General features: G+C 41.6%; 1 protein-coding gene across 4 annotated transcripts in view; it reads left to right on the top strand.

The window, feature by feature from the left end:
* The first annotated feature begins 579 nt into the window (after nucleotides 1-579).
* The window catches only part of PIK3C2A (phosphatidylinositol-4-phosphate 3-kinase catalytic subunit type 2 alpha), a 50,490-nt gene continuing 37,666 nt past the window's right edge, over nucleotides 580-13,403 (top strand). For 2 of the 4 annotated variants that reach the window (XM_005522303.3, XM_014252061.2), the window contains exons 1-2: nucleotides 580-667; nucleotides 11,976-13,150. In XM_005522303.3, coding sequence (XP_005522360.1) covers nucleotides 12,041-13,150 — 1,110 coding nt within the window. In that variant the 5' untranslated portion in view covers nucleotides 580-667; nucleotides 11,976-12,040. Of the gene's footprint in view, nucleotides 668-1,188; nucleotides 1,206-5,457; nucleotides 5,698-11,975; nucleotides 13,151-13,403 lie in introns of those variants that run through there. The other 2 variants (XM_014252063.2, XM_014252062.2) reach the window with 2 other exon arrangements.

The following is a 13,403-nucleotide window of genomic DNA, read 5'->3' as shown; positions in this document are numbered from 1 at the left end:
AAATATTTGGTCTTTCTGAAACGCGTTGGTATGTCAGGAAGGTTGGAGCTGCAACAAGGATCTGTCCTTACTGGCCAAGTAGTTTCTGAAGATAGTTAAGCAAAACTCTGTAGTGGAACCTGTTGCTCCAAACCACCCGGGTCGTTCACTGGCAGACGCTGGAATGTTCATTCCTGCAGCGCAGCCCCACGTGCTGGGGGCTCCCCGGCTTCTCCGGCGTCACCGCTCGACCCCGTCCCCGCCGCGTCCCGGCCCCTCCCCCGCTGCCGGCGGCTGAGGAAGTCCATTGTGTCCGCGGCGCGGCTCCAGCCCCCCCGCCGGACGTTTCTGGTGCGTTGGGCTAGTTCCCAGTCATGCCGAGCATTCCTGGGAAGATCGGGCGATAAGGGGAGGAAATGACGGAGAGTCACCCCAGCGCCACCCGGCCCCGCGGCCCCCCCACAGCCGCCCCCGGCGGGCCGGGCTCCCTGCGCGGGCCGGGCGCAGCGACGGCGGCGCGGGCTCAGGTGAGGCGGCCCCGGGGCCGGGCCCGGCGCAGCGCCCGCCCCGCCCCGCCCCGCCCCGCGCGGCCGGGCGGAAGTGAGCGCAGCGCGGCGGAGCGGGGGGAGCTGCCCGCAGCCTGGAGCGCTCCCGCCGGGAGCAGCGGGGACGAGGGGAAATGGCCGAGGTAGGCGCGGGGAGCCCCGGGGGTCGGGGCGAGCCGCGGGCCCCGTGCCGTCCCGGCCCCGCCCTGCCGGGGGCCGCTCGCTCCGCTCCCCGACGAGCCCTGCTTCGCCCGCTCCTCCCGGGGGTCGCCGAGACCCTCGGCCTCCGGGCGCTGCCCGCCGCCGGCGGGGCCTCGGCGCGGCCCCAGGGCTGCCCGTGCTGCCAGCGGCACCTGCGAGCGGCGGGCCCGGGGCAGCGCTGTCCGCACGGCCCGCCCGGCTCCGGGAGCCGTGCGGGCTCCCCGAGCCGGGCGGCGGCGGCGGCGCTGCCTGCGGGAAGCGCTTCCACCGGGAACTGCGTGTCTGGAGCGCTGGAGCGGCGCCGCTCGGGGCGCGGAGCCTCCGGAGGTGCTGCCCGCGCTCCGCAGGTGCCCGAGGTGCTTTTTGGACCCGGGGGTGAAGTCTCCGGGGTGGTGGGGAGCTGTCACTGGCACGGAGCGCGGATTCCGGGAGGTGCCCGGAGTAGGGGGCACCTTGGCGGTCGCTGCAAAGATCCACCAGGTTTACCTTTCCTTTTTGTTCATCCCCTTGTTGGCTTTGGTTCGCTCACCTCGGGTTGGTGCGTTGCTGTGGTTCCAGAGAAATTGGATGTTTACAAAGCTGATCCCTAAACAGCTCTGCTGTTTCCTCCGGGAGCTTTGCCGGTGTTTCTAGTGATACATGGAAGTTTGTGACTGCCTTGCTGTTCTTGGCTCAATCTAGTTTATTATTCTGTATCAACACAATAAAAAAGGTATTCCTGCACCTTTGTTAGCACAAGTAACCTCCCACTTCAGCTATGCTGTTGTTGGGGGAAGGATGTCAGTCAGAAGAAAAACGTTTGGAAGAAAAGGATATTCTGGTGGGCTTCCTACTTATTGTATTACTTATTACAACCCCGCTACTAGAGCATAGCCCAGTTAAAATAATTTGAAGTAGAGGAGAGATGCAGAGGTTTTAACTAATAAAATCGCATGTTTAATGCAGTTCCCTTCCCAAAGGGAACTGAAAATTAAGAAAAAAATGTCTGATGTTTGTACAAGATGTTGTGCAATACTTGCTTTGAGTATAAGCTGTGTTCAGGAGTAGTAGTGATGGATGATTTATGAAGAATCCAAAGGGGAAGCAGAAATGGGGCAGGGGAAATGAAATCAGACAGACAAAAGTATTTTTTTATATGGCTTTGTTGGCTTTGAAGGCAGTTGTGTTCTTCATTGCCCCAACTCTGAGAGTGAGCCTGTAAAAAAGTTTATGCATCTGGGAGGAAGCAAAGTTGCTTAAATTGGCCTCTCTTAGCACATTTGTTGGAGAGGGAGAAAGGGATTATAGTTCCCACCAAGTTCTGTTTGTTTTTTGGGATTGTGTTTGTTCTTTTGTAAAGGTAAGTTGGTGCAAAACTGGTTAGAATAAGGGGAGAATGAAAGAAAGTTGCATAGAAGATAGAGGGAGAGAAAACAGGCAGAAATAAGAAATACTTGAATGACCTTTTGGGGAGGGGACTACAAACCAGGCAAGTAATAGGTTATTTAGAATCTCATCTTCTTAAATGGTCTGCTGTATTTGAGTATTCTTTTATGTCCTTTTATGTCTCTTAGAGATGCTTGTTTATGAAAATTACAAAGGAGATCTCAGGAAATATTTAAAATTTTGATTGATTTAATAAAATATATTTGTCTTAATTACAGTGGAATAGTACTCCTGATTTATATATTTGAGGTTCCTCTTTCCTGTTAGTTTCCTGTGAGTTATTGCTGTCATCCCTGAGAGCTCCAAGGTTCATCAGGACATATAATCTTTGTATTTAAATCGATGATTTAGTTATTTTTATCCAATTTGAGTAGCTGTGTACTAACAAAGAAAATTGAATGGATATGGAAATTATGCATTTCAAAATGTTAAGTAAAAAAAAGAACTTTCTGATTTTGTGTTCCTTTGTTTCTTCTCAAACTAAATCAAAGCTGGTAATATTTCTTACTCAGTGTTGCTGTAGTATTTGCTACCTAGCTTGGATTAAAATGTTGTTTAAGAAATAAAAATGCTGAGGTGATGTTTTGGAAGGCTTTTTTTTGTTGTCTTAGGCTTTGATGTGGGCCCAAAACCAGACAGTATGGTGTTATTTAGAAAAATGAATGCTAGATTTGAATTTTATTAGAGCAGGATTGCATGTTGTTTATCTTTTAAACTCTTGAACAATTTTAAGGCTGCCTTGTGGGAGCTTCGAAAACTGCAGTGAAGTAGCACTGGTGGGCAGACCAGTGTAAGTCCAACACTGACATGACTAAAATTCATAAAATACAGCGTCAGCCTTACATTCAGGTAAAGATCCTCCATTTCTGTGTAATAGAAGTATTTCCTTTTAGTGTCTGCAGTCAGTACAGAAATTATTTGGTGTTTATTTGTTTTTAGGATAATACAACAAGCTTAAAATGAGAGACTATTACATAAATGTAAGTTGTTCGCTTTATGGATGTGTAACTGTGTAAACATATTGTTCTATTTTAAGTAGAAGATGTGGATGTGTAATTAATTACCAGAACCAGGGTTCAGTCTTTATCAATGATGGTCAATAAAATCAGTCATCTAATACAGCATCATTCAGCTCCTTTGTGGGTGAGGAGGTTGGTGTGATGTAAGTTTGTGAGAATTAGGATGAAGTTGTTTCCATACTGGGCAGGGAAGGGAAGGAGGAAATGTTTCAAAGCATACCAGCAATGATAAACTTCACTTAAGCTATAAAAAATTTCGAATAAAATGCTTTCATAGAAGCTCACATTAAAAAAAAATTATGATAAATATTACTTCAATCTATAACTTTGTAGAAATGAAGCTTGAAAGTATTTCCTTAGATTAAGCTGTCCATGTGATGGTCACTTTGGAGGGAAGAAATGGAAGTAAGAGGGAGAAGGTATGTCTGCATGTTTCATGTAACTTGTAATTTGAAGTTACAAACAAAACATCACTTACAAAACCCAACCACAACTTGCGGTGTGTAGTGTGTGAGGACCTTGGGGTGTTTCTGCTAAGGGAATGTCACTGGTTCAGATCTGGAAGTTGTTCAGTCCATCGTGACCCAGGGGAAATAATTGAGGTTGAAGGCTTCAGTGTTGTAGTTGATGTTTGCAGGGGACTGATCAAGAGCAGGTCATCAGTAACTGATCTGATCTTCTGCTTAGGTTGTAGTCACAGCAGAGGAGCAGAGCATGGTGACAGTGATGTTTGTTACAAGGTGAGAGCTGGAAGTTTACCTGAATTCTGCATCCATCTGAACAAATTCCTCAAATTCCTGATGAAAAAGTCCATCAAGAGTCTTCATCTTAGAGAAGTTACCTCAGGATTCCGGAAGTACTTGAGTGCCAAATTAGTGGAGACTAGAAGGGTATTTTGAGGAAGTGTTTTTGTTGGTTTAGCTTTTTCCTATTTGCATTTCCAAAACCACCTTTAGACACGAGATAAAGATGAGATGAACCTTTGGTCTGAGTGTAGCCACCCTGCTCTGTTCTCTACGTGTGAATTGTAAAAAAAAATGCACCCAAACAAACCTCATAATTGTTGAATCAATATGTGTAATAAGCAGTTTGTATTTTCTGATGGATGAAGCACAGAGGTACATGTGAATGGTGCATTTGTTCTGTCAATTGGTAATCAGCAATTCTGCTCAATCTCCTATGAATATGAGGTGTGTGACTAAGAGGCATCTGCTGATTATAACTGAAACTGTGCAAGTTTCCTGCCTGGGGGGAAACTCAGCTGCTGAAGCAAGTGGTGGAAATAATTTGGCTACTGCAGCAGAATTGCATTAGGTTAGACTGGTAGGGTGATAGTAATACTGTGATACAGAGTTAAGTCTGGGCCAGAGCTGAGGTGTCAATGTTTCCTCTCCATGCATATTTTTGATGATGTTCTGTTGAAGGTGTATGTTGTGCACTGCTGCACAGGGAGTAAAATAGGGTCTCTGTGGAGGAGGCTTGTTTTCATCTCTGTGTGTTAATAGCCTCTGTACCTTGCATCATGAGTCTTCTGCCTTTTGCTGTGTTCTCAGCATGTTTGCAAAATGTTTTGCAAAGTTATGAGGGTGTCTGCTGGGCTTACTTCAGGCACATAATTTAGGAAAAATTGGGATTTTAACAAGGTCCTCCGTCTATGCTGCAGAATATTATAGAACTATATGGAAGGCATTTGGGTATCTCTGTTGTGGTAATTAAAGCAGACAGCACAGATGTCTTCTTTCCTCTTTCTCTGTTCTAGACACCTTGTATGGTTTTGATAAAATTAGATATGTAGTTTCAAATGTTGTCTGTCTGGTGTTTAGTACTCTAGGATTAATGGAGGTACTCATTTAGCTGCATGCTCCAGGTAATTTGTCTTGCTCCACATGGGTCAGGCCCCACATTGCATGAGTAAATAAGGTCCCTTCCAGTCTTAATTGTTCCATGATAGTGATATTCCAGAATAAAATTACTTTGCAAGTCAGGAATTACGTCACCAATTATTCAGCTGGGGAATCAAAATATTTGGGCCAATGACCTTGCTTAAAGAATGGGAAAAGCCTGCAGCTAATGTTGATTCTGTATGAAAGTTTGTGTTGTGGGAGTGTTTTCAAGCAGCCTTTGACAAATGGGATTGGTGGAGGGATTGTGTATGTCAGGGTGACGTGGAGAAAAGCACGACTTAAGAGGTGTCTGTAGAGCAAGGGAACTGGTACAAGGTTTTTAAAAGCAAACTTTTGAAACAGGAGGAGTGGAATTGAAAGCATTGTTCTGTAAGGAGAAACATTGCAACAGAACTAGAATTCCTAGCCTTTGTCAAACAATATGGGTAATATGCTTGGCTGTAAGGCATGGAAAAAACTATCTTGGCCAAATGCATCGGAATGAAGGAGCCTGGGATGCCATCAGTTTCATTCTTGCTCTTTTCTGGTACCTGCATCCAGAAAATACTGGGCAGGAACAGAATAGGAGGATGCTGTTAGTGAGCTAAGAAGAGGATAGAAAGAAATACAGAGATGCAAAGTTTGGTGAGTAATTCTACAGCTGATGAAACAGATGCACAGTTTCCTGTTGATTTGTGTCTTCTGCTGATTGGCTTTAAGGACTTCTTGCCATCATTCAATCATTTATGAAATTTATCCTGGTGATAAATCTGCAGTGTCCAGTTATATGAGCTCATGCTACAGTTTTCTTCTAGCTGTGACACTCAGGGTTCTTGGCAGGGTCAGGGTTTTTATATCTATGAAACTTACATGAAATTCAATTATCTTTGACCCCCATCACTTAACAGACCTAAATGGAGTGGTGGTTAGGCTCAAAATTTGAGGGGAAGAGTATAATAGCAGAAAGGTGCTGAGTACACTTTCAAACCTGCTGTACCAAATCTGCATGTATCCACATCTACTGATGGAAGGGCTTGCAGTGGCCAGTGGTGCAAACCATTGCAGAGGAAGAGTGTTGCCATGGGAAACACATGATCTGTAGGTATCTGTAGCTGCCCTCACTGAGATCTGGCTGGAATATCATGACAAATGCATCTATGCTTTTTCTCTCTTAAAACATTGATCAAAACACGATGATTCAAATTTAACAGCAGCTACAAAGTGTGCCGTATCTACTAATGATCCTCTGCACAGTGTCCTGGGTGAAAACTGATTTCAGTAGTTCATAAATTTTTATAAGCACTGAAACAGCTGAGGATGGATTTTTCAAGGGATTTGTTGCTGATGTTGAAAGACCTTAAAGGCTGAGACTTCCTGTTCTAGTGCTAGAAACATCCTATTCTTGCCTAGCCCTCGAGATCAAAGGTTTTGTGATGAAATTGTACTTTTTTGTTGTAAATGAAATTCCAAAATCAAAGTTAAGAGATGTGGTTCCTGTTTAGATATTTATGATCTGAATGATTTGAGCAAAACAAACAAAATGAGTGTTGGTTCAGGGTTTGTGCCCAATTAAAAATCAAACCTATATTTGAGCTAGTAATTGTCTTTGAAGGTTCTGTAGATATGAGCTGAAACAAAATGGATTAAATTTTCTGGTTAACTGTGTTAATCTAATTTGTAAGGAGGCATTTGCTAATTTTGCTAAAATGACTGGATTAAAGAAGCTACTAAGTTTTTAGAGGAAAGATAGTGTGATAGAACTGTATAGCTTTAACACTGACCTTTCATAACTGTCTGTTATTGAGAAGACCTCCAGTTTAAACCTAACATTATTTAGAAAGAATAACAGCTTTACTTCAAGAAGTCTTGTCATGAGTATGTGCTCAGTTTTTTCTCAGTCTGTAGCAATCTGAATGCATCTGGCAGAGAGGGCTTCTGAACATCAAAGTTCTTGTGACTTTTTTCTTTCTTTTTTTTGCTAAGGAGTTTTCCTGCTGTGGCGAATGTCTGGCTATAAATTCCTTTGCAGATGATTAGTATTTTCCACAGTATATTACTGCTGACATATTTTGCTAAGTTTTCCCTGGTTTCCCATAAAATTGCTACTGTCTCTGGTATGCAGGCAAGATTTGTTAATTAGTAAGTTACCTATGATTCAATGTGAGGTAAATACTTCAAGTATTTTTATTTTTGTTTTCTTTAATGGCAAAATAACCTCAAAGTTACTTTGAAAATTGCACTTGTTTTGAGGAAGCGCTAGCTACTGTATGCCAGGGCCTTACTTTATAAGGAATGCAGGAAATGGCCTGACTTGTTATCATTGCTTCTGTATTTAGTGCTTGGACTCCAGGGAATTCATGTGCACTGACTTCTGATAGCTATAAAGTACTTCTTGTGAAGAAATTACCAAATAATATGTTCTGTGCTTACGTAGAACAAATTACAAATAGGGTATTACAAGCCTTGGATGTTTTTGAGAAGAAAGCTGTGCAACTCATCTGACATAGAGAAGAATGTTAACATGTACATGAGCAGATGGTGAGATTACCTCTGCTTAAGGTAAAACGATTTATGTCTGATGATGTCATCCCTTGCTTATTAAGATAGGAAGCTAATTTAGATTTTGGGAGTCTTTGTCCTGGTAGAGATGTAATGTCCTGTACTGGTTCCCCAAAGCTTCTTACCAGGAAACTATAAACTCCTTATTGGAAAGAAATTTCTTCCTGCTTCCATTTTATGTATTTGCTAGACTAGTGCATATCTAATAATTTTTTTTTTTTTTTTTAATGTAAGCCTCTATAAGTGAAAATCTGGTTTAAATTCATTTCCATTCCATGTGGAGGCTTTGATCTGAAGGAGATGGTCAGGCACCTTGCAGTTTCTTGCTACTTTTTTTTTTAAAGAGTATTTTACTCCTCTGAAATAATGAGTGATGTACAATAGTCAAAAATATATAACAATCCACAGGTTCTTGAGTGATGAAATTAACTTAGACTCTAAACACATTTATGTAAAATTGTTACCAAATGTTACCAAGGAAGGGTTGCTCTTGCAAAAACTGCTAGACCAGAGCCAGAGAGGCCTGCAGTCTCCTGTCTGATCAGAACTGGTTGAGAAAGGAAATACTGCTTCAAGTTAGTGAAATCTGACTGCAAGAGGCATTGCCCTTGGTCAGGGCTGTAGATAAATTATGTGGTTGAGGTTTTAGGCCCACTTCTAAAGGAAGCAGGTGAGGTTCTGCTAGAGCAGTGGATATGTGGCAACTTCACCCAAATATGAATATGTCTGTTTAATTTCAAAATTAGGGGGCAAGTGAGTGGTGAAGGGCATTGTTTTATCACTTCTGAATTTCTGTTATAATCTCTTCAATTGCTTCAGTCTTTCCTTTAAAAATAAACAAAACATTTCTCACGTTCTTTGAGTGCTTGGCAAGAGGAGCACTCTTGAAGGTGAACAGATTGACAGCTGAAAATTGTCACTGTTACTTAAAATAGTGTGCAGCAGTTCAGAAGAGAGCAGTCCTAGCTCTGTAAGGATCACTTCTGAGTCTTCAATGACCTCCAGTTGTTGCAAACTTCTGATGAATTCCTATAGCTTGGTCAGTAATGGTTCAGTATTCTAGGATTTGAACTGAAACATTTTTCTGAGTGTTTGAGTTCCCTGCTGATAGATGATCCTAACGGAATGTGCTCTTCTCTTTGTACATATTGGAGAAGTTTAAATTCTGCTCACTCTGCCTTTGAACTTAGATGTCTGCAAAGTGAGAAGTTCAGCGTGGAGCTAAACTTATGTGAAAAAGTTAACTGATGCTGCATGGTTAGCATTTAAAAAAAGGTCTGTCAGTATTTTAATCATGCTTATGCCTAGGAAGCTTTTCTTCTGGTGTGTTGTATGAATTTACTGCATAGAACTGGCATGCAGGATAAAGTTTTGCCAAAACTATTGTAATTTTATCAGATTTTTTGTATCAGTTTTTTTCATGTAAAACTTTGAAAAAAACCTACGGTCTGCTTATAAAATTTGGCAGAAATTTAAGCACTGACTTTAGAAGTTTCCCAAGGACAGGACTTAAATACAGCAGTCATGTTATGTGTATGTATGCTGTTGAGGCTGTCTTGCAAAGAATAAGGCTAAAATTCAGTTTTTCAGATAACCATAAATTGAATGCTGTCTTGCATGCTGGAAGTCACTGGATTTGTCAGTGCAAGTGTGCTGTCATAAACTGACCAGAATACAGCACTGTAATGTGAAATTGTGAAATAAACAAGTAGTTATTGAGTGTCTAGGATTCTCTAGATGCTGGTGAAGGAGGGTGCTGTGATAGCAGTGTACCATGTTTCTGAGAGCTGAGGAATGTGTGTTTATCTGCAGTTGTGACTTCGTGGAACAGTGGCTCTCCTTGTGAACAGGAGGCTACTTGATGATATAGAGATTCAGGACATCGATTTCAGCAGCAAAATAAGGCTTTGTTTTTGTTTTAAGAGCTAGCTGTTGTTATATATAAATACTTTGAAGACCATGTAATTTTTTTTTTCATCCCCTTATAATTGTCAAGCAGCACCTGAACGGATCGATAATCTTGTAAGTTGTAGCCCAAGCAGTTCTGAATAGTCTTGGAAAGTATGATTCCATTTTATTTTTTTGAATAAAGTTCAGGAAAAAGCCCTGCTGCTCTTTAGAGTCCTTAGGCAACAGCAAGACTCTGAAAACTGCAAACTGCACTTACCTCAGGCTGCTGCTTCTTGGAAAAGCCAAGTAGGAATTCTTGAGAGGACTTCATAAGTCAGTGTGTTCTTTTATCCAAAAATCTGACATAGCAGTTTTAACCAGCTGTAAGTTAATGAAGAGATTAAAGCCAGCTTAGCCTTCTAGACAGTCTGAGAAGGTGGTGTCAAGTATACAAGACTTCTCATTAGGATATTGTCTGTGGCTAGTAGGCTTAGACCATCTACAAAATATTCAGTACATTCTCAGGAGAAGTTTGAGTATGATTGTCCTGCTAACAGGAACAGAGGGCTGCATTTGTGCCATTAATGGGACCAGAGACTTACACTGTCTATAAAAGAGCCCAGCAAAATGGTGTTGGGGATTTTAAATTTATTTCCTGATTGTGTGTTATGCTGAGCTCTGGAGATAGACTGTAGACAGGGCAAGGCTTCTTCCTAATGGCAAGATTTATGGCTTTAATGGGTATCAAACTGCAGCTTCATATACTGGACAGAAGAGGATCCAGTGTAGTTTTTTTTCTGTCGATTTTGTCTGTGTTGAATATTTACATCATTATCCTGTGGATTGATTCATACCTGTAACTTCCAAAGTTCCTCCTTAAGACTTTATGCCCCAGGACTTGAGTTGTGTGGTTTTCAGGGTTTTATAATTCTGTTAGTCTGTCACTGTTTCAGTCTTCCTGAAGACACCCTTCTTTATTTAAATCTTGTCTTGGTAACTGTAACATCATTTCTGATGTAATTCTGCTTCGTGAAAGGTTTCACTTGGATTTGTGTTCAGACTGAGCTGAAATGTGTAGAACCTCTTATAAAGATGTCTGTCCTTATAAGCCATTGAAATGAGGCAGATAAAACAAAAGCTTGGCCAGACTTAAAGAATTTAAAGAATCTGTTATAAATCTGTTAAGAATCTTGCTGTCTGTGTGGGGACTCCAAAGAAATACAGTCACTTTGTTTGAAGCACATCTCGCTGGTTTGATTCAAGCAGGGCAAAAAAAACCCTGATCTAAAATCCAAACCCTTCTAATGGGCATGAATTGAAAGGGAACATAAAGCATTTTGTGTTATCTGCATTATTTGCAGCAAAGAATTCTTAACTTGTAGATTGTTGCATGCAGAATTATTTGCAACTATAAGGCTCATCTAGTTCAGTGAAACTGTGTTTTAATGAGGATTGCTGATTATGTAACCCTCCCAGCAGAAACTCATTATTCCTGATTTTTATCTTGGTGCTTGATGTGCATACTGGCTATTGCTGGAATACATCTCCTGGGCTCACCTCTGATCCAGCTTTGTGCAAAAAGCTGGAGAATAAAGCAGAAGTAATGCTGAAGAATAATACAGTTCTTGTGGTAATCTCTTGCAAGATTATTTTAATAAAGAGTCTGCATAGATAGTGGTGAATATGGGAAGTTGTATCATAGTCCTAAGCATAAGACTGGAACTGGAGAAATGTAAAATTCCATGTTCTTGGTGGTGGCTTTAAACAAAAGTGACCTTTTGGAGTTTCTTCCCTTACCTAGTAGTGAATGACACTTCCTTTAAAGGGCTGTTAAAGAGATTAGTCAATGAGCAGCTGTACTTAAATAGCTTATTGTGCTTGTCCAAGAAATATCATTTCATAAGCATTATTTTTCTTGTTAAGAGGGTAAAGTATTTTTCTTGTTAAGAGGGTAAATATTTTCCAAAGGAAGAGAGGTCCTTCAGTGTCATTATGACCGTTATAATCATGGTGCAGCAGTTTGAAAGGTCTGATTTTGTAATCTAGTGAAATAAGGTGGAAGCCCTCTTGATAATGTGCTTTATCAATTATATATTTGTATAGTCTTTAGAACGACTTCTACTCCCAAGATTGTACCTGTGTAATTGCTCAAAAACTGCTACATACCTGAAGGTGGCTTTTGTGTGTCTTGGGTCTAGTGGTGCAAAAAGAAACCAAGTGCTTACTAGCACCAGTAGGCAGAATAAGAAAAATAAATGGGTCTTGCATAATTCAAAGAACATCAATTTATTTGTCTGGCTTCTTTTTAAGTTTGACACTCCCTCCCCCCAAAAAAACAAAAAATTGACCTCTTCAAAATTATGCATCCTGGGTTTCTGAAGGACATATGCAACTTTGCCAGCTGGTGGTGTGAGTTAGTAGTTGTCCATGTGTGATTTGTTGCATGTATTTCTAGTGTTTCATTTCCTTTTCAGGTCTGCTAAATCTGCTCTGAAGCCAAGGGTTGACAACCAGTGCAAGGGAAGTGTTGCTGCTTTACATGGACATCTGCTCTTGCGGCATGGCCCAGATATCCAGCAGCAATGGATTCAAACAGCGTTCCTCACCTTCTCTGTCAGCCCCGAGGCCAAAAGATGTGGACAAAGAAGAGGCACTCCAGATGGAAGCTGAGGCATTAGCCAAAATGCAGAAGGAAAGAGGTGTAGCTGGTAATAAACAAACTTTTCATTCTTTAGGCAGCCCCAGAAAAAAAGCACAGACTCATAACAAACAGGACCATGATCTCATGGTGTTTCCAGAGTCTGATGCCAAGAGCATGGAAGATAAACTAAGTACCATTGACATAGAGAAGCTTACTCATGCTGAACTAGAGAAACTGCTACTGGATGACAATTTTGAATCTAGTAAAGTACCTACATTACCAGCAAGTCCTCTTTTGAGCCCGTCTATGTCTTCTCAATTTTATCGTGGGCCCGCAGGTCAGAGGAGACAGTGGACACCTGGAATACCAGCACCTGTGACATGCACTTTACCTCCTATTTACACCTCAGCTTCTTACACAAAACAGATTGGTGTATTTCAGAATGGATTCCATCCAAGTATGTCGTCCTATCCCTCTAGAGAGCCTATTTATCTTGGTCTTCCAAGACAGTCACAATACATTTCATACCCACTGGCAGCTACCACACCTTTCCATCCGCACAGAGGCCTACCTTTATATCCTCCAGTACTCACTCCAGAAATGGCAAAAGTATTTGACAAAATTGCAAGCACTTCAGAATTCCTGAGAAATGGGAAGTCGAGCACAGACCTAGAAATGACTTCTATAAAGTCTGCAGTGTCCAACCTGCCGGCCTCGGAGAGCTGCAGGGATGTCAGTAAATTCGATTGGTTGGATTTGGATCCTCTCAGTAAACCAAAAGTGGATACTGTGGAGACTTTAAACAAGGCAGAGGATGATGGAGAGAGGGCTTCAAGTATGACTGCTGAAGATCCGTGGGATGCTGTTCTGTTAGAGGAAAAGCTGTTACTAACTTGTCATCTGGAAAGAAAGGTTAATGGGAAATCTTCTGGAGCAGCAGTCACAAGGAGTCAGTCCTTAAACATGAGAACAACTCAGATTGCAAAGTTACAGGGCCAAACATCACAGGTATGTAAATGAGTATCTTTAAATTGCACTATAACAGTAAAGATTAATGACAGTATTTAAAGACACTTTAAGGTCTGTTATTTATTTTATGTGTATTAGTAGGCTTGAGCAGTGTCCAAATAATGTGATGTTATGGCATATGTATTAGTGCTGTTCAGAAAATTGAACATTACTACTGAATTATCTCCCAAAATGCCTCCATCCTTTTGTAATCCTTCCACATTTACTGAGGAAATTGCTGTTTTGCAACTCA

The sequence above is a fragment of the Pseudopodoces humilis genome, chromosome 7, assembly GCF_049639895.1.
Source record: "Pseudopodoces humilis isolate 2021_Gansu_Grassland_sample_001 chromosome 7, ASM4963989v1, whole genome shotgun sequence".
NCBI classification, from domain to species: domain Eukaryota; kingdom Metazoa; phylum Chordata; class Aves; order Passeriformes; family Paridae; genus Pseudopodoces; species Pseudopodoces humilis.
The sequence above is the reverse complement of the archived record's forward strand: the minus strand, read 5'-3'. Positions and strand labels throughout refer to the sequence as shown.